The 24,622-nt window shown below is 34.0% G+C and overlaps 1 protein-coding gene across 1 annotated transcript in view; it reads left to right on the top strand.

The window, feature by feature from the left end:
* The first annotated feature begins 3,281 nt into the window (after positions 1–3,281).
* Positions 3,282–24,622, top strand: part of SLCO1B3 (solute carrier organic anion transporter family member 1B3) — a 70,589-nt gene continuing 49,248 nt past the window's right edge. Inside the window, exons 1-2 of the mRNA XM_007454596.1 lie at positions 3,282–3,343; positions 7,549–7,699. Of these exons, the coding sequence (XP_007454658.1) occupies positions 7,610–7,699 (90 nt within the window). The 5' untranslated portion in view covers positions 3,282–3,343; positions 7,549–7,609. The remainder of the gene's footprint in view (positions 3,344–7,548; positions 7,700–24,622) is intronic.

Raw genomic sequence — 24,622 nt, 5'->3', positions numbered from 1 at the left:
GCAGGAATATTTTGAAAGATTGGCTTTGAATCAAGAGCTAAAACTCATGGAAGAAGTGGGAGTGACTCAAGGGCTGGTAGATGATTCCACCAAGACAAAGTGATAGAGTCTTTAGATATGAGATTCATAACGATGGATTCTGAGAGAAGAGGGTGTGAAAACAGAAAGGAAGTAGCAGAGTAAGGGAAATTGGAGACCAAGGCATCTGGTATGGAGCAAAATGGAGAACAATGTAGCCCCCATTGATCACAGCAGCTTTGAAAGGCAATGTGATCAGGGAAGGGCCAGGTTTAAGTTAAAGCACGAAGGTGAAGCAAAATGTGTCAGGGAAGACGCTAAAGGTAGAGGGAATTCTACTTGTGATTAACCATGAGTTCCAAACATCTCAAGAGAAGTATCTCAGTTCAGGATTGGGAGAGGGATAGGAGATGAGGGCAAATACGGGAGGGTGCAGAGCCATATGGGGATTAGACAGGAGCTGAAGAGAGTTATCAGGGAATCCTTCACTTCTCATGGTGGTGACCAACACAAGAGAAATCATGGCCACAATAAGATCAATCATGATGATGCCAGGGCTCTAGTGGGTAGAAAGATGTGAGGTTCTTTCCAGGAGTCTTCTGCAGCCTCCCAGAGCTGCCTCTTTTTTAAAAAAGTTAATTTTATCAGAGTATAGTTGATTTACAATGTTGTGTTACGGGGCTGCCTATTGACCATTACTAAGAGAAGTATGGCACGAGACAGCTGCAGGTTGTCCTTGAGCCTAAGGTCTCCCTCTTCAAGAATGCCTGCGGACCCCTCTGAGTACTCTAGAAATAAAAACTGCTGAGTACCTGTCATGGAGATTTTATTTTTACTCATTTCATATGAATTAATTGCTTTGAGTATTTATAATACACTAATGTCATACACTGAATCTTATTAGGTATCAAATCTGTAATTTGTCAGGTACTATGCAAAGCACTTTGCACACATTATTTAATCCTTACCCCAAGTATTGTCTTCCTACTTTACAGATATGGATATTCATGTTCAGAAAAGTTTAGATAACCTACTTAGGTTCATACTGCTAGCAAGTAGCAGAGACAAATTGGCAGCAAAATCTACCAGATTTCAAAGACCATATATCATCAGAACTGGGATAATCATCTCTGAAGTAAATACCAATAAGATTATTTTTAGCAAATTTTGCAATTCTATTGACTTATGGATGTTAGCATAATATTGATCTTGAAAGAGCTGTTGCAATGTCTTTTCTGACCACCTATATTCTTCCATAAGTCACACAAGAAGAACAATTCAAGTACTTAAAACAGTCATGTAAGAAAAAGAGCAAATGCTCTTTGACCTCTGGAAACACTCCAGAATTTCAACAGAAAGCTTTAGTTTAGGGATTAAAAAGGGTCTACTAATTTGTACTGTTTTACCTTCATTCTTTCAACACAGCTGTCTCAAAACAAAGTGATGTGACTTGGGTAGAACAGAAATTTAAAGAGAAAATCAATAGCATTGGAACCCCTAGACTATATCCCTACTCTGAATGAAAAGGAAGTTCACAAAATCAACTGAAAATGTTCTCTAGCTCTGCTACAGTGGTTCTCAAAATCTGGCATAACATAAAAGTTCACTGAAGTGCTTATTAAAACATCATAATCTTTGGTCAACTGAATCAGAATCTCCTGAGTGTGGGCCCCAGTCTGCTATAGATGACTGGATCCTAACCTTCCCAGGCCCAGGTCTTCATTCCTCAGTTCCCTTTAATTGAGAAATTTAATATTTCCTAACGTTTCCCCTCCACAGTCTCTGATTCTTCCCATGATTCCAACAGTTCCAAGGGTCGAACCAATTTATCAAATAACTGAGATATAGGACTTAAATAAATATTGTTGCAGCTATATCAAGGATTGTCCTGCAGGAGTGATAAGGGGTAACTGTGTTTTCACATATGCATCTTCACATTGCTATATATGTATGTACATATATATATTCATATGTGTATGTGCATATCTATGTACATGTATATACATTCACATTGCTATCTATATATGATAGCCATATATATATACACACACATCTCTCTCTACATACACATATATATACTATATATAACTATAATGAATAAATAACATATATGTATAAAACATATATAATATACATTATTTATTCATGTGAGAGAAGAAGGGTATGAATTTTATTTGCACTAGTACACCTCCAGAACAGAGCCCAATATCTGAGGTAGAGCGGTATAGCAGGGATTCAAAAACATTTGAGTTGCTGAATGAACAAATGAGGGCATGAAACTTCAAGAACCCCAAGAAAATGTTCAATTGTGTAAAGGTCTCCCCGTCTCTAAAAACCAAGTGAATAGAAAGAAATAATGTGACCTACTTTTTGTATACCTTGATATAAGATATCTATTATGGAAAGTAGTCTTGACTTTCATCATCTTTAAAAATGTTGTCACTTAGAAGACCTGTCTTGTAATGAATTGGCACTTTACTATTCCATATGGGACATCTGGTATCCAGACACATCATATTAGAATTGCACCCAAATATCAAACAAAAGAGTATATTTGATTTTTTGAATGCTAAAGGAACCTGTAGACAGATTTTTATTTTTCAAATTTTTTCCCCATTTTTATTTTTTATTTTATTTATTTATTTTTAAACTTTTTATGTTATATTGTAATATATATATTACAATTATATTGTATATATATTGTAATATATATATTACAATATATATTGTATATATATTGTAATATATATATTACAATTAACAACATTGTAACAGTTTCAGGAGCACAGTAAAGCGACTCAGTCACACATATACATGTATCCATTCTCCCCCAGACTCCCCTCCCAACCAGACTGCCACATAACATTGAGCAGAGTTCCCTGTACTATATAGTACAGTATAGTATAGTAGGTCTTTGTGTAGACAAATTTTTAAAATTGCCTTGTAGTCTTTTCTATGTGGAATTGTTTTATCACTTTGGATAATCTGTTGTATTTGTATTTTTAAAGAAAAATATGCAAACAACTTAATTGAGTAAGCAAATGTAAATTATTCTCAGAAGTAAGGCTTAATTTTTGAACTTTTACATACAAGTAATTTGTAAATTCTGAGAAATTATTAACATAATCTTTAAACTACAGGCATGCAGAGGAGATTCTTAGGATAAGTAGTTAATTTTCTTCTATTTGTCTGGGACAATGACCTAAGAAGGTAGTTAATCATCATTGGACTGTAAAAAAAATAACCAGCCAACTATTTAACAAGAGACTATAACAACAGATAAAGGGATGGACCTGTGGCCATTGCTGTAGGATCCTAAGTCCAGGTAAGAACCTTTGAGATTCTCGAATTTCAATGTTTCCTGTATGTGAGAAACTTCCAGAAATTTCAAGGGGAAAAATTGTTTTGATGGACATGATAAATATTACATATTTTATGTTATGTGTCTTCTACACCCTTATGTTCTAAACCTTTAAAACTTATTAACTATCCCTTCTAGAGGTAGCTGAGCCTCAGATGACATTTTTAAAAATAAACTACAGAAAATCAGACATTTATAATTTAAAAATAAAGACTGAAATCCCATTCCTATTACTTTCTATTCAAGTGGAACTTCAAGTCTGAAAAAATAATGTGGGTTGGAGAGTTAGTTGGCAAACATCAAGAAATGGGAGGTGCCTCATAGCCACTTACTCACCTCAACTTTCCTTGTTTCAACTCAAATTTGACTCAAGGAGAGATCAAAAGAAAAGGTTTTCTAGATGATTTTATCTCTGATTAAATGAGAAAAAAATTCTGCCTCAGCACAGTTCCTGGCACAAACTAAGGACTGAAAAATATTAGTTCCCTTCTCCAACTCAGGAAGGTGGCTACCCTTATAATTATTATTAATATTATTTAATTAAAAAGTATTAAATTATTTACAGACCCATAAAAGGTTTAAGAAGTTAGTAAATGCTGTTTTCCCTTTTTCCTTCCTTAGTACCACAGGTACTAGTGATAGCAGCAGCAGTAGAAGTGGCAGAGGCAGCAATCTATACCATCTATACATGGTAGATCACTTGGATTGCACTGCTTTTCTATGATCACTCAAATAGGAAAAGCTTGCACAGATAAGCAGAGGCTGGTGAGATTCTTCCCTCTGCTCCACCCCAATCAAAAGGGAGCAGAACTGGACTGTACTATTATTCAAGGAAGAGCTGCAATGCTACCTCTGAATGCCTGTCTTACAGAACATCGTGGTTTATGTTATAAACTTATTGCGTCCCCAAAATTCATTTACATGTTAGCTGTTTAGAACTCTGAGAAAAAAAATACGTCCAGAGAAAAAATTGTTAAATGTCTTCAAGTCAGGCTTAAAATGCCATGGTGATGTGGAAAATATGGTGTTTAGAGTCAACCCTGAATTGATATTTCAACCTTTTAATTACTATGTAGTGATTTGTTATAATTTAATCTTTTTCAGAAATAAGGTAAAAGTGCCTACATTTCCAACTTTTTATCTGGATACTTTTCCCCAATATGTAGGAGAGAGGTGTGGACTAGCAATCTGTTTGGGAAAGTAGTAGAAATACAGGGAAAAGGAATGACTACATTACAAGGGATATTGTCCAGTGGAGCAGCAGTGTGGGAAAGGTTATTTCAACTGGGAGTAACGATGGGAAAATATCTGAGAGGGGTGAGTTGGGGCAGAATTACAAACAAGAGATGAAGAAGAACATTACAGGTTAAGAAGAAACATACAGGTGGGCAGAGACCTTTCTTCTGGGGACAGTGGTTCCATAGGGTGGAAAGTGTTTATGGGTGTATTGAGACTAAAAACAACGGCTGGTTTTAGTTCAGGAAGAATATCAAATACTATATGTGAGTTTTATTTTGTGTGGCACAAGAGACCTCTGAAAGATTCTAAGGATGGATGTGATATGCATAGGAAAGGGAGAAGGCTGGGAGACAGGACAATAATTTAATCAATTGCAATCAACAAGGATAGGAGTGGTGAGATCATAGCACTCAAGAATGTTTGTTGAGTAGCCAAACCAACCAAACAAACAAAAAACTAAAGCTAAGGGGTGACTATCCACCTTTCAAATAATTCAGAGGATTAAGTGGTAAAAATGCTTTCCTAACATTTAAGTCCTGAACAAAGATACAGAAAGAGGTGTTCATGTAAAAATGACATAAAATTTATCAAAAGACTGCCTGTGACTTTGGGACCGAACTACTGATTCCCTCCTCACTCCACTTCACTCAGTAACTGAAAAGGTCCAGAAGTATAGAATAACTAGGATTCACTTAGATGTACATGGGTGTGGGTTTCTGCATTCATGTGTATGTTTATATACATTCATATACACACAAGTGATAATATCTTCAGATATTTATCATTTCTGTATTTGTACATTAGCCATTTAATATGCATTATGTATGTTGATGGACTTTATATATATATAAATTCTTGTTACATGAATTAATTAATAGAATATACAGTTGATCCTCATCATTTGTGGATTCTGTATTTGTGAATTTTCCTACTCACTAAAATGGATTTGTAACCCTCAAATCAATACTGCTGCTCTTTCATGGTCATTCACATACCTGCAGAGAGTGGCAAAAAATTTGAGTTCTCCCACATGAATGTTCTCAGCTGAGGTTGGACAAGATATAAGATATGGCTCTACTTTCTTGTTTTTGCTCTTGTAATAGAAACAAGAGACCTTTTCACAGTCTACTTAGAGCCATTTTTTTCATTTGTGTGCTTTTTGTAGGTGATTTTGCTATTAAAATGACTCTCAAGCATAATGCTGAAGTACTGTCTAGTGTTCCTAAGTTCAAGAAAGCTGTGATGTGCCTGATGGAAAAGATAACATGAATTACATAAGCTTCCTTTAGGCTTGAGCTGCAAAGTGCTATTGTCCACAGATTCAATGTTAGTGATCAATAATACGAATTAAATGAGGTGTCTAACAGGAAGGAAACATAAAATGAGGTTATGTATTCATTGGTTGACAAAAATGTTGTGACCACAGATAAACAGGAACCAAACCCTGTATTTCCCCTAGGAGCAATGTTTAGTAATTGCTAATTCAGCATTTGCAAGAACTTTATAGAACACAACTACTGCAAATAATGAGAATCAACTGTATATAGAACATGTATTAGATATACTGTATAATTAGTGCCCTATTAATAATCATATATCTATGTTTATGCTTGTTTCTATACATAAATAGGTATTTTTGCTACATAAATATGTATTATGCACATATGAATAAATAAGAATACATTTTCTAAACCTCAGTGAAGAACACAGTATTCTACAAAAAAGAGCAAATCTAAGAAATAAGTTGATTCATTTTACTAGTCTTTAAGATAGGGGCTTAATAACTCAAAATTTTAATCCCTCTTACATTTGACTTCAAAACTCTACTTGTAGGAATTTTATCCTACAGAAATGATCACACATAAATCAAAAGACATATTAAGAAATTTTTCTAATATGAAATAATTAGATGCAACCTAACCTAAATTAGGTCCTACCTGGACATAAAACTAGGTAGATAAACTATAGACAATGGAATACCCTACAACCATAAGAACACTGAGTAAGCCATATTAATATAAAGTTAAGTATATAAAACAGAGCAAAAAGGCAGATAACTGTAGTAATGGTATGCTGCCATTTGTGTTAAAAAAGGAAAATATTGTGTATTTAATTAAAAATGCATATCGTATTTCTGGACAAGATTCATTGAAAGCTAATAATACTCTTCCTCAGAAAGAGAAACTGGATGAGGGTTAGAGGAAGAATTTTTCCTATATGTCATTTTTGATGTTTTGTGCTTTCAACTTCAAATATACTCTCTCTTCAAAAATAAATAAACAAAATTAAAATAAAGTGGAATCATGGTGATGGTAAGTTCAAGCACAGCCATCGTCCCTCTGCCAGGTACTTAGAGTACACTAAGCTCTTTTTAACAAATCCAAACTTTCTCTGCTTTTTGAGCCTGGTTCCAGAGGTATTAATATTTTCTCTCTGAAACCTTTTTTAGGCCACTCTAATTATAATTAATTACATTATTTTTCTATTCATTTTGACTATCTACTATATGCAAGGTACTGTCTGGCATTTTGTAAAACCAGAAAAATGAATTAAACACTTATTTGCCTTCCTAAACCTTATAATGTAGATATACAGAAAATATAACAAAATTTTATTTCTAACAGGTAATTGCTGATAATTTATTTAATCCAATTTAGTGTGTGATTCTATATTACCTTATTTATTTGTTGTTTCAAGTTCCCCTCCATACATTTATCCTCCTAAACTACAATCTTGCTAAAGCTAGAAATTTGTATACGTGTGAGTGTGTGTGTGTGTGTGTGTGTTTCCTTTTGTGTCCTGGTGCTCAGGACATGGTAGGTCCTGAATGAATATTAGTGGAATTATTGATTGATTGATGTTGACCTTGAGGCTTTTCTCATTTCTGAATTGTTAAAGTGAAATAAATTATAACTTTCCTTTCCAAAAAGGTGATCATTTTGAACGAAACATCGACAAAAATTGAAAAATTCACATGATACCTGCAGTTCAATGATGGAACAGAATCAACATTTGAGTAAGACAGCAGAGGCACAGCATTCTGAGAAAAGGAAAACTAGAAACTACTGCAATGGATTCAAGGTGGAATGTGTTTCATGTTTTCAAACTAAAATAAGTAAAGGGAGAATTTTGATTTAAAGAAAAGGCAGCCAGTTTTTTAAAAGAATATTATATTTCAAATTAGAGTTTTCAACTGAAGCATACACTAAAATATTAACACAATGATATACATCTTGATATAAATCAATCTTTAAATCTGAATGAAAGGTCTTTGGTGACATTTCTAGTTAAGAATTTATTAATGTTGAAAATTTAGAAAGATTTTGATATCTTCTCTTTGATTCTTGATGGACAAAAAGATACTTATAAATGTGATTAAAATAAAGCAGTCTCTGTGTAATGGATAGTATGTAAAAAAAAAAATTCTTACATTTGACCTATAACAGAGAAGATTTATCAGTCTTGTGAATCACTTTGTGGTCTTTACCTATTCAATTTTTTTTTTTTTAAAGAACAGCATTTGTTATTCTATTAACTTAAATGATATAGTCAGAAGGGAACTAAAAGACCTGGCCCAAAGACCTAGTTGATGACTTAGAAAAGTCATTTAATTTTTCCATATGCAAGTGGGTAAAAGTGATAATCCAGTCCCTTGCTTTTGTCACAAAACGGTGAGACAGTGAATGATACAGACTGTATTGCGATTTTCACAGACAGGAAAAAGCAATCCTTGAGCACAGAGTCAAGGAAACAAAGACTCAAGGAAGTTGAGAAGTTTGTGTGAAGTCATCTAGGTTGTAAATGGAAAACTCTTAAAACTAAATCAAAGCCTTTAAACCCCAATAGAGAAGACTAGAGGAAATAAAAAAACCAATCAGGGCTGACTTTGATCAATATTTAAAATGTTTTCCTCAAAGTTATAGTCTTATCTAGCTGAATAAAGACCAGAGATCAGATTCAATTGCAATCATGTTATATAAAGTCTGTTTTAACTTTGTCCAGGGAACATGAAGTCTGTTTGTTTTTCAGAAATTATTGGTAAAATCAGTTCTGATGAAATATTTAAGTAATATTTAAACAGAAAAGCAGTCACCAGGAGAAAGAACTGGCTAATGCAACTGGACCACATTCTATTGCCTAGGGGTAGTAGGTTGTGCTGGCTTATTTCGCTTTTAAATATGGAGGGTTACAGTGATTCATTTGCACATGCATTCAAGGTGACAACAAACTAGCTGAAGCAAATAAAATTGCTGAAGCAAATAAAATTGCCTGGGTAGTCTCTTGCAGCATATTTGGAGAAAAGCTTCACGTTAGCAAGTTGTCAGTGTGTATAAAGTCCGTGAATTGCAGCCCAGTAATAAAGAACAGAGAAGCAATAACAGTAATAGTATATTGAGCACTTAATAAATGCAAGACACTGCTCTAGTATTTTAGTTGTACTAATGGATTTATTCCTTACTACAATTCAGGCAGCCATATGCTATTATCTCCCTTTTGCACATGAAAAAAAACCTTAGAGGGTGAATGACTTTCTCTAGGTCCCTAGGCTGGAAAGTGGTAGAGCCAAGGTCTGAAATTAGGCAGTCTGATTGCAAATCCCGTGAGCTCAATTGTACTCCATGTTGCTAAAGTACCTGTGGGTTTCCATAATATTAGTACCCTCAAGATATTCTGGTAAGCACAGATTTGTAAGTGGGCTATTTAATAATCTTCCTCATTCTGTACTTCTAAAAATTCCCCTTTATACCAAATAATTGAGTTTCAAGCAAGCATATTTGCCTGCACACACACAAATACACGTTGTTACTGATGTGGGTATACAGACTCAGCAGGCAAAAATGTGTAAAAGTGCAAATAGATAATAATTTAGAATAACAACAACATAGTTTCTTTCTTAACCCTTTCCCTCAATTTTTGAACTGAACCAAGTAGGTTATATAAACCCTGCAAGTACATTGTTCATCTTTACACTTGTCATTTCTGTGCTTCAGACTTCTTGTACCACTGCGTTGTAATGAAAATTCTTTAAAAACACAAAAGCAGTGCATCATCATCAAAAAACATAAATAATAGGGCAAAAGTAAAAGGTCTCCCATTCTACTCTCATTCCCACTCTCCTTCCGGAAATCATTAGGATAACCATCCCATTTGTAACCACCAACACTATCCCTACCCCACAGTGTTCCTCTGGCTAACCTTCTTCTGGCCTATTAGACTTTTTGCTATTTCTCAAGATGTGAAGTGCACTTCTGACTTGGAGAAGCTTGCACTTGCTCTTTCCTCATCTGAAATGTCTGACTCCCAGATATCTTGCTCTTTCGTCTCATTCAAGTCTCTATTTAAACATTACCTCATCCCTGACCACCCCATATAAAATAGCATTTCCTATCCATAACTCTTGAACCAAATTTGATTTTTCTTCATAGCATTTATCACCTCCTGACACTGAAATACAAATGCATACATATGTATAGGTGTTTATGTATATGTATGTCTTTAATAAAACAAAACAAATTTATCACAGTTCTGTAATAATCATACAATTCTGAAGTTGAGAAGTCTGAAATAGGTCTCACTGAGCTAAAATCAAGACGTTGGCAGAGCTGTATCCTTTCTGGAGACTCTAAAAGACAATTCATTTCCTTGCCTTTTCCAACTTCTGGAAATTGCCCAAAGTTCTTGACTAATAGCTCTCTTCCATATTCAAAGCTAGTGATGGTCAGTCAAGTATTTTTCACATTGACATTGACTTTTCTGCTCCCTTTTCCACATTTAAAGGACGCTTAGGATTACACTGAGTTAACCAGGATAATATAGGATAACCTCTTCAAGGTCATCTGATTAGCAGCCTTAACTCCACTTGCAACCTTAAGACCCCCTTGCCGGGCTACCTAATATATTGATGGGTAGGCAGAGTAATGGCATGCAAAGATGTCCAGGTCCTAATCTCCAAACCCTGTAAATATATATATTTTTCCTAGAGGAAGTCATTTGCCCTCTTTGCATCTAAGTTTTTTCACCTGTGAAAGGGAAATAATAGCATCTGGCTGACAGACTTATGGTAAGGAATAAATCCACTAACAGAAGTAAAACACTAGAACAATGTATGGTATATAGTAAGTGCTCAATAAATGCTAGCTACTACTATTTTTATTGCTTCTCTGGTCTTTTTTATTGGGCAGCAATTAACATACTTTATACACACTGCCAGCTTGCTAACTCGAAACTTCTCCATATACGCTGCAAGGGACAGTGCAGGCAATCTTACTTGCTTTGGCCAGATTGTTGTCATCTTGCTGTACATGTGAGAATGAAATCACTGTCCAGCACATTGAGATATAAAGTTGGGTGGCTGATTTGAGATCATTCTTCTTTTTTTATGTAGCTGTTTATCACTATGAAATTCCTTCTTAATACTGTATTTGTACATACCATATATTTTGGTATTTTGTGATTTCATTTTTGTTTGTCTTGAGATATTTTCTAAATTCCTTTTTGAGTTCTTGGACCTATTGTTGTTCAAGAGGGTGTTGCTTAATTTTAACATATTTGTGAATTCTTCAGTTTTTCTCCTGCTATTGATTTCTAGTTTCATTCCATTGTGGGTAGAAAAGATACTTGCGATGATATCAATCTTAGATTTGTTAAAACTTATTTTGTGGCCTAACACGTGATATATCTTGGAGAAAGATATGTGTACATTTAAAAGGAATGTGTATTTCACTGTCATTGGGTGGAACGTTTTTTGTATGTCTTTTAGGTCGATTTGATCTATAGTGGTGTCTGAGTTATCCATTTCCTTATTATTTCTATTCACTATTTAAAATAAGGTATTAAAATCTTCCACTATTATGGGGATGGTATTGCTCTTTATTTCTCCCTTCTGTTGTGTCAATGTTTGCTTTATATATTTAGGTACTCTAATGTTGGGGATAGAAAGATAGGTAGATAGATAGACAGACAGATAGGGATAGAGATACTTATTAAATCTTCCTGGTCAATGTACCCTTTTATCGTTATATAATGTCCTTTTTGTCTTGTGACATTTTTTACTTAAAGTCTATTTTGTTTGATATAAATACAACCACCCCTGATCTCTTTTGGTTACCAACTGTGTGGAATATCTTTTCCCATCACTTCACTTTCAGTCTTTGTGTGTCTTTAGATCTAAAGTGAGCTTCTTATACATAAGTCATATTTGAGTCTTATTTCTTTTTAATTTTTATTTTTTTAATTGAAGTATAGTTGACTTACAATACTATATTAGTGTTAGGTATATAGTCTCTATATACCTGAGGTTCAGTATTTTTACAGATTATACTACACTAGAACTTATTACAAGATAATGGCTATAATTCTCTGTGCTATACCTTATATCTTTGGTGCTTATCTATTTTATACATAGCAGTTTGTATATCTTAATCCCATACCCCTAATGTGTCTCTCCTGCTTTCCCCCTCCCTACTGGTAACCACTAGTTTGTTTTCTATATCTGTGAATCTGTTTCTGTTTCGCTATATACATTTGTTTGTATTATTTTTTAGATTCCACATATAAGTGATATCATATGGTATTTGTCTTTCTCTGTCTGACTTATTTCACTAAGCATATTTTCTAGGTCCGTACACATTGCTCTAAATGGCAGATTTTCACTCTGTTTTATGGCTGAGTAATATTCGTATGTGTGTGTGTGTGTGTGTGTATACCCACTACATCTTCTTTATGTGTTCATCTGTTGATGGACTCTTGGGTTGCTTCAATATCTTGGCTATTGTAAATAGCACTACTATGAACACTGGGTGTATATATCTTTTCGAATTAGTGTTTTTGAGGTTTCCAGATATGTACTCAGGAGTGGAATTGCTGGATCATATGTTAATTCTATTTTTAGTTTTTTGAGGAATCTCCATACTGTTTAGTTCTTGAGGAACCTCCATACTGCAAGTGGCTGCACCAATTTACATTCCCACTGACAGTGTACAGTGTTCTCTTTTCTCCACATCCTCACTGACATTTATTACTTGTAGACCTTCCTTTTGATGATGGACAGTCTGACAGGTATGAGGTGATATCTCATTGTTGTTTGGATTTGCATTTGTCTAATAGTTAGTGATGTTAAGTATCTTTTCCTGTGTCTGTTGGCCATCTGTATGTCTTCTTTAGAAAAATGTCTACTCAGGTCTTCTGCCAATTATTTACTTATTTTTTATATTGAGTTGCATGGGCTGTTTATATATTTTGGATATTAACCCCTTGCCAGTCATATTATTTGCAAATATTAACTCCAATTACAAAGGTTCTCTTTTTCTTTTAATCCATGGTTTCCTTTATGTACAGAAGGATTTAAGTTTAATTAGGGCTCATTTGTTTATTTTTGCTTTAATTTTTTTGCCTTAGGAGACAGAACCAAAAAAAGAAAAATGTTGCTACAATTTATAATAGGTCAAACAGTGTTCTGCCTATGCTCTCTTCCGAGTGTTTTATGATTTCAGGTCTTACACTCAGCTCTTTAATCCATTTTAATTTTTTGTGTGTATGGTGTGAGGAAGTGCTCTCATCTCATTGTTTTTTTTTTTTTTTTTGTGGTACGCGGGCCTCTCACTGCTGTGGCCTCTCCCGTTGCGGAGCACAGGCTCCGGACGCGCAGGTCTCAGCGGCCGTGGCTCATGGGCCCAGCCGCTCCACAGCATGTGGGATCTTCCCGGACCGGGGCACGAACCAGCGTCCCCTGCATCGGCAGGCGGACTCTCAACTACTGCGCCACCAGGAAAGCCCTCATCTCATTGTTTTGCATGTAACCGTACATTTTTCCCAGCACCACTTGTTAAAGAGACTGTCTTTCCTCTATTGTGTATTCTTACCTCCTTTGTTGAAGATTAATTGACCATAGATGTGTGGGTTTATTTCTGGACTCTCTATTCTGTTTCATTGATCTATGTGTCTGTTTTTGTGCCAGTATCAGGTTGTTTTGGTTACTGTAGCTTTATAGTATTGTCTAAAATCTGGGAGAGTGAAACCTTCAGCTTTGTTCTTTTTTCTCTAGATTGCTTTGGCAAATCAGGGTCTTTTGTGGTTCCATATGAATTTTAGGATTACCTGTTCTAGTTTTATAAAAGTGTCATGGGTATTTTGATAAAGATTATATTCAATCTACAGATTCTTTGGGTAGTATGGAAACTTTAAGAATATCAATTCTTCTAATCCAAGAGCACAAGATATCTTTTCATTTCTTTGTATCATCTTCAATTTTATCAGTGTTTTAAAGTTTTCAAAGTATTGTTGTTTCACCTCCTTGGTTAAGTTTATTCTTGGGTATTTTATTCTTTTTGATGGAATTTTTAAAACTTTCTCTTTCTGATGGTTCATTATTAGATATAGAAAAACAACAGATTTCTTTATGTTAATCTTGTATCCTGACACTTTGCTGAATTCATTTATTAGTTCTAACAGTTTTTGGGTGAAGGCTTTAGGGTTTTCTATATAAAGTATCATGCAAATAGTGACAGTTTTAATTTTCCCTTCCAATTTGTATGGCTTTGGTTTCTTTTTCTTGTCTGACTGCTGTGGCTAGGACTTCCAATACTATGTTAAACAGAAGTGGCAAGAGTAGGCATCCTTGTCTTGCTCCTGAATTTAGAGGAAAAGCTTTCACCTTTTCACCATTAAGTGTGATGTTAACTGTGGGTTTGTCATAGATGGACTTTATTATGTTGAGATATGGTCCCTTTATATACATTTTAATGAGAGTTTTTATCATGAATAGATTTCGAATTAAACTGTAAGGGAAGAAATAAAAAGAAGAAAAAATGTACAGAGAAGAGCTACAAAAACAACTGGAAAACAAGTAATAAAATGGCAATAAGTACATACCTATCAATAATTACTTTAAATGTTCATGGAATAAATGTTCCAATCAAAAGACATAGGGTGGCTTACTAGATGAAAAAAAAAGACGCTTCTATATGCTGCTTACAAGCAACTCACTTCAAAGCTAAAGACACACACAGACTGAAAAGTGAGGGGAAGGAAAAAGATATTTCATGCAAACAAAAACAACAAGAAAGCAGGGGTAGCAATACAAAATAGACTTTAAAAGAAAGACTATAACAAAGGCAAACAAGGGCATTATGTAATGATAAAGGGATCAATACAAGAAGAGGATTTATACTAATTAACATATATGCACTCAATTCAGGAGCATCTAAATATACAAAGCAAATAGTAACAGACATAAAGGGAGAAATTGGCAATAATACAATAGTAGTAGGGGATTTTAACACCCCACCTACATCAATGAACAGATCATTCAGACATAAAATCAATATGGCAACAGTGGTCTTAAATGACATTACAGACCAGTTAGACTTAATAGATATTTATAGGACATTACATCCCAAAACAACATTCTTTTCAATGTTGTTCAAGAATTCACATTCTTTTCAAGTGCATGTAGAATGTTCTCCAGGATAGATCACATGTTAGGACACAAAATAATTCTGAACAAATTTAAGAGGATAGAAATTATATCAAGCCTTTTTTCTGACCACAATAGTATGAAACTAGAAATCAATTACAGAAAGAAAAATGGGAAAAGAACAAACATGTGGAAACTAAATAACATGCTACTATAAAACCAATGGATCAATGAATAAATCAAAGAGGAAATCAGAAAATACCTCAAGACAAATGAAAATGGAAACACAACACTCCCAAATCTATGGAATGTATTGATAGCAAAAACAGTTCCAAGAGGGAAGTTCACAGCAATACAGGATTTCCTCAAGAAACAAGGAAGATCTCATATAAACAACCTAACCTATCATCTAAAAAATTTAGAAAAAGAAAATCAAACAAATCCCAAAGTCAGCAGAAGGAAGGAAATAATAAAGATCAAGGAGGAAAAATAGGGATCAAAAAACAATATAGAAGATCAATGAAACCAAGAGCTGTTTTTGTAGAAAAGATAAAATTGATAAACCTTTAGCCAGGATCATCAAGAAGAAGAGAGGGAGTACCCAAATAAACAAAACAAGAAATAAAAGTGGAGAAATAACAATCAATACAAGAAAGATACAAGAAATCATAAGAGAATACTATGAATAGTTACATGCCAATGAATTGGATAACTTAGATAAAATGGACAAATTTCTAGAAACATACAACCTGCTAAGACAGAATCAAGAAGAAATAGACAATTTGAACAGACCAATCAGTAGTAGTGAAATTGAGTTTGTAATAATAATAATAATAATAATAAACTCCCAGCAAACAAAAGTCCAGAACCGAATGGCTTCATCAGGGAATTTTACCAAACATACAAACAAGAATTAGTAACTATCCTTCTCAAACTATTCCAAAAAACTGAAGGGATGGAACACTCTCAAATTCATTCTGAGGCCCCTATTACTCTGATACCAAAACCAGAGACACTACAAAAAAAGAAAATTACTGGTCAATATCTTTGATGATTATAGGCACAAAAATCCTAAACAAAATATTAGCAAACTCAATCTAACGGTATATAAAAAGGGTCATAACACCATGATCCAGTTGTATTTATTCCAGGGATGCAAAGATGGTTCAATATTTGCAAATTGATCAGTGTGATACACCATATTAACAAAGGAAGAATAAAAATCACATGTTCATCTCAATAAACACAGAAAAAACATTAAAAAAAAAAACATATTCAGCTCCTTTACAATTTTTTTTTGTTTGTTTGTTTGTTTGTTTTGCCATACACGGGCCTCTTTACAGTTTTTGATTGGCGGGGTTGAACTATTTATATTTGAAGCAATTATTGATAAGAAAGGATTTAGTATTGCCACATTGTTAATTGTTTTCTGAGAGCCTTATAGTTCTTTTGTCTTTTCCTCTCTTATTGCCTTCCCTTATGTTTTGTTGATTTTTTTTGTGCTGATATGTTTTGATTCCTTTTTTATTTTTCTTTTGTGTATATTTTGTGAATTTTTTGTGTGTAGTTACCTTGGGGCATATATAAAATATTTATAGTTATAACAGCCTTTTAAAGCTGATAACAACTTAAATTCAATAGCACATAAAAACTCTACATTTTAACTTCTCCCCCTCCACATAGTTTACATTATTGCTGTCATAGCTTACATGACATGTAAGTAGCTTACATCTATCTTTTAAAATATTTTCTTGTAGTTATTTAAAAAAATTTGTCTTTTAGTTTTATGCTAGAATTATAAGTGATTTACCCACTACTATTATAGTAATACAGTATTTTGTATTTGTCTCTATATATATCTTGCCAACAAGTTTTATGCTTTTTTATGGTATGTTGCTGTCTAGTATTCTTTTATTTCAACTTGGAGAACTCCCTTTAGCATTTCTTGTAAGGGATGTCTAGTGTTGAGGATCTCCCTCAGCTATTGTTTGTCTGGGAAAGTCTTTATCTCTCTTTCACTTTCAAAGGTTTCTTTTGCTCAATATAGTATTCTTGGCTGGTAGGGTTTTGATTTGTTTTTTTTCTAATACTTTGAAATATCATCCCATTTCCTCTGGCCTGCAAGGTTTCTGCTAGAAAACTTACTGATAGGCTTCTGGGGGTTCTTTTCTATGTCAAAAGTTGCTTTCCTCTTGATTCTTAAAAAATTCTCTCTTTGTCTTTGACTTTTAATAATTAAATTATAATATGCATTGGTGTGGCATATTCATATATTCTTAAATTATCTATTTATCATTTTTCTTCCAGAATTCATATATATTTAAATTAAGGAAATATTTTATGACAAAAGAAGTTAGTTTTTTATAAAGCACTTTAAAATTTGTAAGCACTAAAGCTAATCACATAGGCAACTACCAGGATATCACCAAAAACTAGGGATTATGTCAGTGAATACATAGAATTTGGCTGAAATGAATCAAATAAAAATGCATGGAAATAAACAGAAAATAAAAATGATAAACTCTGTAAAAATGCAAAAGGAATTAACCATAAGTTGTTTATTTGTCCACAGTGAATTTTAAGGGAATACAATTGCCTGTAATTAGTAAATAACAGAAAAGAGAAGAAAGATATAAAACATCAAACATTTTAAAAAAGTGGTTGTCTCAATGTATTAAAAGTATATGAAGCAAAATTAAATAAAAGAGATGTAGATTTACAAAGACAAGGAAATATTTTTAAGGCATAAGGTTAATATTTAATAAAAATTAAATCTTTGGGCTGGGTATTAGACAAGGGCTTTATAATTTTTTCACTCTATAATATACATGCTTCTAACTCAGTTATGATATGTCTTATAGAGGTGGTAGGAAGGGCTTTGGCCTCAACACTCTTCCTGTTCTTCCACTAGTGCAAAGAACAATAGAGTAATTGAAGAGTGTGAACGGAGCAAAGCTTCAGAAACAAATCTTATATTAATAAGAAGAAAAAGAGAGCATAAATCTATAGTAGCCTTCCAAATTCCAAACATGTTTGGTACATTGACAGACATTCAAAACCATATCCATGAACTCATGAACATAATTTCCTTTGAACTTTACAGTGACCCTATTAAATAAATAAGGTAACTATTTATATATTATCTTGTAATGGATTAGGAACATGAAGTTCAGTGAATTGTGTAACTTTTTCATCTTTGTTAGGTTAGTAAGTTAAGAAAAAGACAACTGGATCTAGACCTTCTGATTGCAAAAAACATTATTTTTTCTTGCATCACATGCACACCAGATAATCCATGAATAATTTTCTACTTTTGCTAAGAAGAAAACAGTGCAGTGGGTGGGGGGTATCAGAAGAAAGAAGGGGAAAAATATGAGATATGAAATCCAAGTATGAAATAAAGCCAGGTTAAAAAATGAGAGATGCAATGTATCTAGAACCTAGTTTTTCTGAAACATACAATAAATTGTATTCCAATCTTGTTTGGAAGTAGGATAGTAACTCTATAATACTTACCTTTATTTCAAAATTAAACTAAACCTTATGGAAGTTGAGATCTAATAATAATGACATTCACAAAGCATTCTAGCTAGGAATTCTTCTAAGCAATTTTACAATTTAAACATGAGAATAAAACAATCAATTTATCCCAGGAATGCAAATAGCACAGTAATTTTAGATTACAAATATTCTGACATTAAGACTAATTAGTGGGTGACATCAGAATCATGCTAAAGTGAGATTCTCCCTTTTTCTGTCCCCTTCAATCTACAACCAGTAAAACATCTACAGCTTAACAAAGGTGACTCTGCCCACCACACCAGGACCCCAGAGAACTCCACACATCTGTACATCCAAAGTTGAGTGGACTGGAATACACAGAGGAGGTGGAATTGGGGCACAGCAGAGGTGGTTCATATGATCCCAGATCCCCATTCATGGCTGCCCAGCCTGCAGTCTCAGAGAACCTAACAGCATCAGGGGAGGCAGTACATACAGCTCCAGCCTCCCAGGCATAGCCATGCCTGCGGCCATAGGAAATTGGACAGCAGTGGCAACAGAACCTGCGATGCTTTCCTCTAGTCTGGGAGGTGCCCATAACTCTGGAACACACCTCCCAACCACAGCAGGTGCACCCATGAATCTGGCAAATCTGGACACAGCAGAGGCACCTGGCTTCCAAACCGTTTCCTTCCCTCTGTGGTGGAGGAGCCTGTGACTCATGAGATGTTGGAACGTGGAGGCATTGCCATTCCAGTGACCCAGGTGGTGACACTGGCAGCAGCAAGGCACCAACAACCCCAGAGTCACAAGCAGTGACAGTGAAAGCACCAGGCTACACTTCTGACAGAGGTGTTGGAGGGTGGAAAATGCTAATTCTCAAATATACTGGAGGCAGCTCAGGTAAGAGTAATCAAAACTTGTGCTATACCATCACCTACAGAAAAACAAAAAAAGTCCTCTAATTTCTAACCTGTTAAATCATTAGAATAAAGTTTTTTATTAGGAAAAAAAAAAAGGTTTACCTAAAGAAGAAAGGTGTTCTCTGTTTCAAATGTGATGGCAGAGGAAAACTCATTAAGCACCATGAAGAACCACAGTTACGCTGAACCCCAAAAGGTAACAATTCTCCAGGAACCAAACTTAAAGTCATGGAGTATTGTGATCTAACTGATAGCGAATTCAAAATAGCTGTCATGAAGAAACTCAATGAGCTACAAGAAAACTCAGAAAGGCAGTTCAATAGGCTCAGGAATAAAATTAATGAACAGAAGGAATACTTTACCAAAAATATTGAAACTCTAAAAAAAAGAGAGAGAAATTCTGGAGCTGAAAATCTCAATAAACCAGATGAAAAATGCATTAGTAAGCATTGAAAATAGAGCAGACTATATGGAAGAGAGAATTAGTAAGCTCAAAGGTAGAAATCTAGAAATGATACAGGTAAAAGAGGAGAAAGAATTAAGATCTAAAATGAGGAAATTCTTTGAGAACTATCTGACTCTTTTATGAAGGGAAATATTAGGATAATGGATATCCCAGAAGAAGAAGAGAGGGAGAAGGGAACAGAGTTTATTTAAAGAAATAATACCTGAGAACTCCACAAACCTGGGCAGAAATTGGAAATGCAAGTCCATGAAGCTAAGAGAATACTTAATTACTTCAACACAAAAAGACCTTCTCCAAGACACATCATATTAAAACTATCAAAAGTCAGTGACAAAAAAGTCTTTTAAAGGCAGCCAGGGGAAAATGGATGGTAACCTATAAAGGAACAAATATTTCTCAGCAGAAACTCTACAGGCCAGGACAGAGTGGAATGACATTTTTAAAATACTGAAAGAAAAAATCTGTCATGGACGAGGGGAAGATGGCAGAAGAGTAAGACACAGAGATCACCTTCCTCCCCACAGAAACACCAGAAAAAAACTGTCAGCCTAGAATACCCTATCCAACAAAGTTATCATTCAGATGTGAAGGAGAAATTAAGACTTTTCCAGATAAACAAAAGTTGAGGGAGTTCATCAATACTAGACCTGCTTTATGAGAAATGTTGAAAGGAGGTATTTTACCAGAAACAAAAAGGCAAAACTACACAAAACTTTGAGTAAGGTGATAAATAGAATCAGAAAATTGCAACTACATATCAGAATAGGTTTTATAGCATAAAGGTTAAAGAAAAAAGTAATAAAAAGAACTATAGCTACTTCAATTTGGTAACAAACTCACAACACAAAAAGGGGTAATTTGAGACAAAAAAATCCATAAAAGTTGAAGAGGAAAATGACAGACTCCTATAGGCAAATGAAGATAAGCTTCTATCAACAGAAAAAGGATTATTTTATCTATGAGATATGTTAAATGAACCTCATGGTAACCATGAAACATAAATCTAAAGCAGAAATGCAAAACATAAAAAAGACGAAACAAAAAATGAATTCTCCCCAAAATTCAAAAAAGATATAATACCTATGCTTCTCAAATTCTTCCAAAAATTTGAGGAGGAGAGAACACTTCTTGACTAATTTTATGAGGCCAATATTACACTGATACCAAAACCAGGCAAGGATGACACAAAAAGGAACACAGACCAATATCTCATATGGTCATAGATGCAAAAACCCTCAACAAAATATTAGCAAACTGAATATAACAATACACTAAAAGGATCCTATACTCTGATCAAGTGGTTTTTATTCCAGGGATGCAAGGATGGTTCAACCTCTGCAAATCAATCAATGTGATACACCACATTAAGAAAATGAAGGATAAAAATTATATGACTATCTCAATAGATGCAGAAAAAGCATTTGACAGGATTCAACACCCATTTATGATTTAAAAATTCCTCAATAAAATGGGTATTGAAGGAATGTACTTCATCATAATAAAGGCCATAAATGACAAACCCACAGCTAACATCATAATCATCAGTAAAAAACTGAGAGTTAGAATGACCACTTTTACCATTCTTATTGAACATAGTATTGAAAGTCCTAGCCAGAGCAATTAAGCAAGAAAAAAGGGGTATACAAACTGAAAAGGAAAAAGTAAAACTGCCACTATTTGTGGATGACATAATTTTATAGAGAGAAAACCCTAAAGACTCCTCCAAAATGCTAATAATAAATAAATATAGTAAATATAGTAAATAATAATAAAATAATAAATAAATATAGTAAAGTTGTAGGATACAAATCAATACACAAAAATCTGTTGTGTTTCTACATGCTAACAAATGAGCTAGCTGAAAGAGAAACAAGAAAACAATCCCATTTACAATTTCAACAAAAAGAAGAAAATACCTAGGAATAAATTTAAGCAAGGAGGTTAAAGACCTGTACATTGAAAACTCTAAAACATTGATGAATGAAATTGAAGACAACACACAAAAAAATGGAGAAATATTTTGTGCTGATGAATTGGAAGAATTAACATTGTTAAAATGTCCATATTAACTAAAACAATCTATAGATCCAATGCAATCCCTATCAAACTCCCAATGATATCTTTCACAGAAATAGAACCAAAAAAATCCTGAAGTTTGTATGGAAGCACAAAAAACCCCAAATAGCTAAAGCAATCCTGAGAAAGAAGAGCAAAGCTTGAGGTATCACACTCCCTGATATTAAAGTATATTACAAAACTATAGTATGTAAAACAGTATGGTATTTAAAAAAAGACATAGATCAATGTAACAGAATTGAGAGCCCAGAAATAAACCCACACATATACAAACAATTGACTTATAACAAAGGAGCAAAGAACATACTGAAGAAAGGATAGTCTCTTAAGTAAATGGCTTTGGAGAAACTGGAAAGCCACATGTAATGACACTAGACCACTACCTCACACTATACACAAAAATCAACTCAAAATGGATCAGAATTAAATGTAAGAATGGAAATCATAAAACTCCTAGAAGAAAAGATAAGCAATACACTCTTTGGCCTTGGCCTTAGCAATAACTTTCTGGATATGTCTCCGCAGGCAAGGGAAACAAAAGCAAAAATAAACAAATGGGACTATATCAAACTAAAGACCTCCACGACAAAGGGCACCATCAACAAAATGAAAAGGCAATCTACTGAATGGGAGAAGATATTTGCAAATCATATGTCTGATAAGGGGCTAATATCCAAAATATATAAAGAACTCATAGAACTTAACAACAACAACAACAAACCTGATTTAAAAATGGGCAGAGGAGCTGAATACACATTTATCCAAAGAATACATACAGATGGCCAACAGGCACACTGAAAGATGTTCAACACCACTAATTATTTGGGAAATGCAAATCAAAACCACAATGAGATATCACCTTACACCTGTCAGAATGTCTACTGTTAAAAATAAAAATAAAAAATGTTGGAAAAGATGTGGAGAAGAAGGAACTCTTGGGCACTGTTGGTGAGAACGTAATACTTGGGAAACAGGATGGAGCTTCTTTAAAAAGTTAAATATAGAACTATCATATGATCCAGCAATTCCACTCCTGGGTATTTATCCAAAGAAGAAAACACTGATTCAAAAAGATATATCACCGCTATGTTCATTGCAGCATTATTTATGATTGCCAAGATATGGAGCAACCTAAGTGCTCATGGATAGAGGAATAGATAAAGAAGGTGTTGTATGAATATAGAATGGAATACTACTCAGCCATTAAAAAGATGAATTCTTGCCCTTTGCAACAACATAGATGGACCTTGAGGGTATTACACTAAGTGAAACAAGTCAGATGGAGAAAGACAAATACCATATAATTTCACTCATATGCTGAATATGAAATACAAACAAACTAAAAACAAAATAGATGAACAAACCAAACCAAAGAAAAGCAAACTCTATGGATACAGAGAACAAAGTAGTGGTTACCAAAGGAAAATGGGTGCAAGGTGGTGCAAAATGGGTAAAAGGGGACACTAAATTTTTAGTGGTTGGCATGCTGTAGTATATAGTAGAAATATAGTGTTGTACACATGAAACTTACATAATGTTATAAAATATAATATTATAAACCAGTTACCTCAAAAAGAAGATTAATTAAAAGATGGTAAAACTTTAACTTGAAAGGCAGAAAAGATGTTACAGGTATTTTTCAACAGGTTGTTGAAAGCAAAGAAAGATCAAATGTAATTTACAATATTCAGTCAAAATAATTTTGCATCCCAGTTAAACAAGCTAAAAGAACGTCTTTATAACACTAAATTGATATGAAAAATAAACACATTTTAAAAAGTAAGAGCTCTGAGAATAATAATGTGAAAACAATGAAGGATTAAATAAATTTCCACACATATTAATTAGTGTATACACTCATCCTATGTTTGCCTGACTTCTTACCATTCCTAAGAATACTAACTTATTAAAGATGTTTCAAATAGAAAATCAGTTAATCAATAATAGTTTGATTTTGTTTTTAACTCAATTCATAAAAATCAAAGTAAAGCTTTTGAAAGGTCTTCCTTCAAAGGTGAAATTTCTAATATTATTGTAAGCACTATTATATATTTAACTTAAAAATTCAACATTAATAATAAAATATGTTTTCTTGTGGTGCTCATACAAATACAAATTTTACTGGACAATGAGAGTAACAGTAAAAAACAAGTTACTAAAACAAAAACATAATGGAGCAGAATGTTTTTAGAACTGATTAAAATGAATTTATAATCCATAATTGTGTCCGGTCTGAGATAGTCTACCAGTTGAATTGAAGCTGTCATCAACAGTTACATACATATGTTAATTATTGAATATAAAAGTTTTGGGAAGAAACTGATCTTTGTTATAAAAATAAGTATCCTTCAATGACATTGGACATATTCATAAATTAATTCTGTAAATTATCATTGCACTTTCCTCAAAATAGATTTGAATTCTTTGATAAAAATATTTACTGAAGGGCTTTCCTGGTGGCACAGTGTTGGGGGTCTGCCTGCTGATGCAGGGGACGCGGGTTCGTGTTCCGGTCCAGGAGGATCCCGCGTGCCACGGAGCGGCTGGGCCCGTGGGCCATGGCCACTGGGCCTGCGAGTCCGGGGCCTGTGCTCCGTGGTGGGAGAGGCCACAGCAGTGAGAGG

This window comes from Lipotes vexillifer, unplaced genomic scaffold, assembly GCF_000442215.2.
Source record: "Lipotes vexillifer unplaced genomic scaffold, Lipotes_vexillifer_v1.1 scaffold559, whole genome shotgun sequence".
NCBI classification, from domain to species: domain Eukaryota; kingdom Metazoa; phylum Chordata; class Mammalia; order Artiodactyla; family Lipotidae; genus Lipotes; species Lipotes vexillifer.
This window is presented reverse-complemented; position numbering and strand designations above follow the sequence as displayed.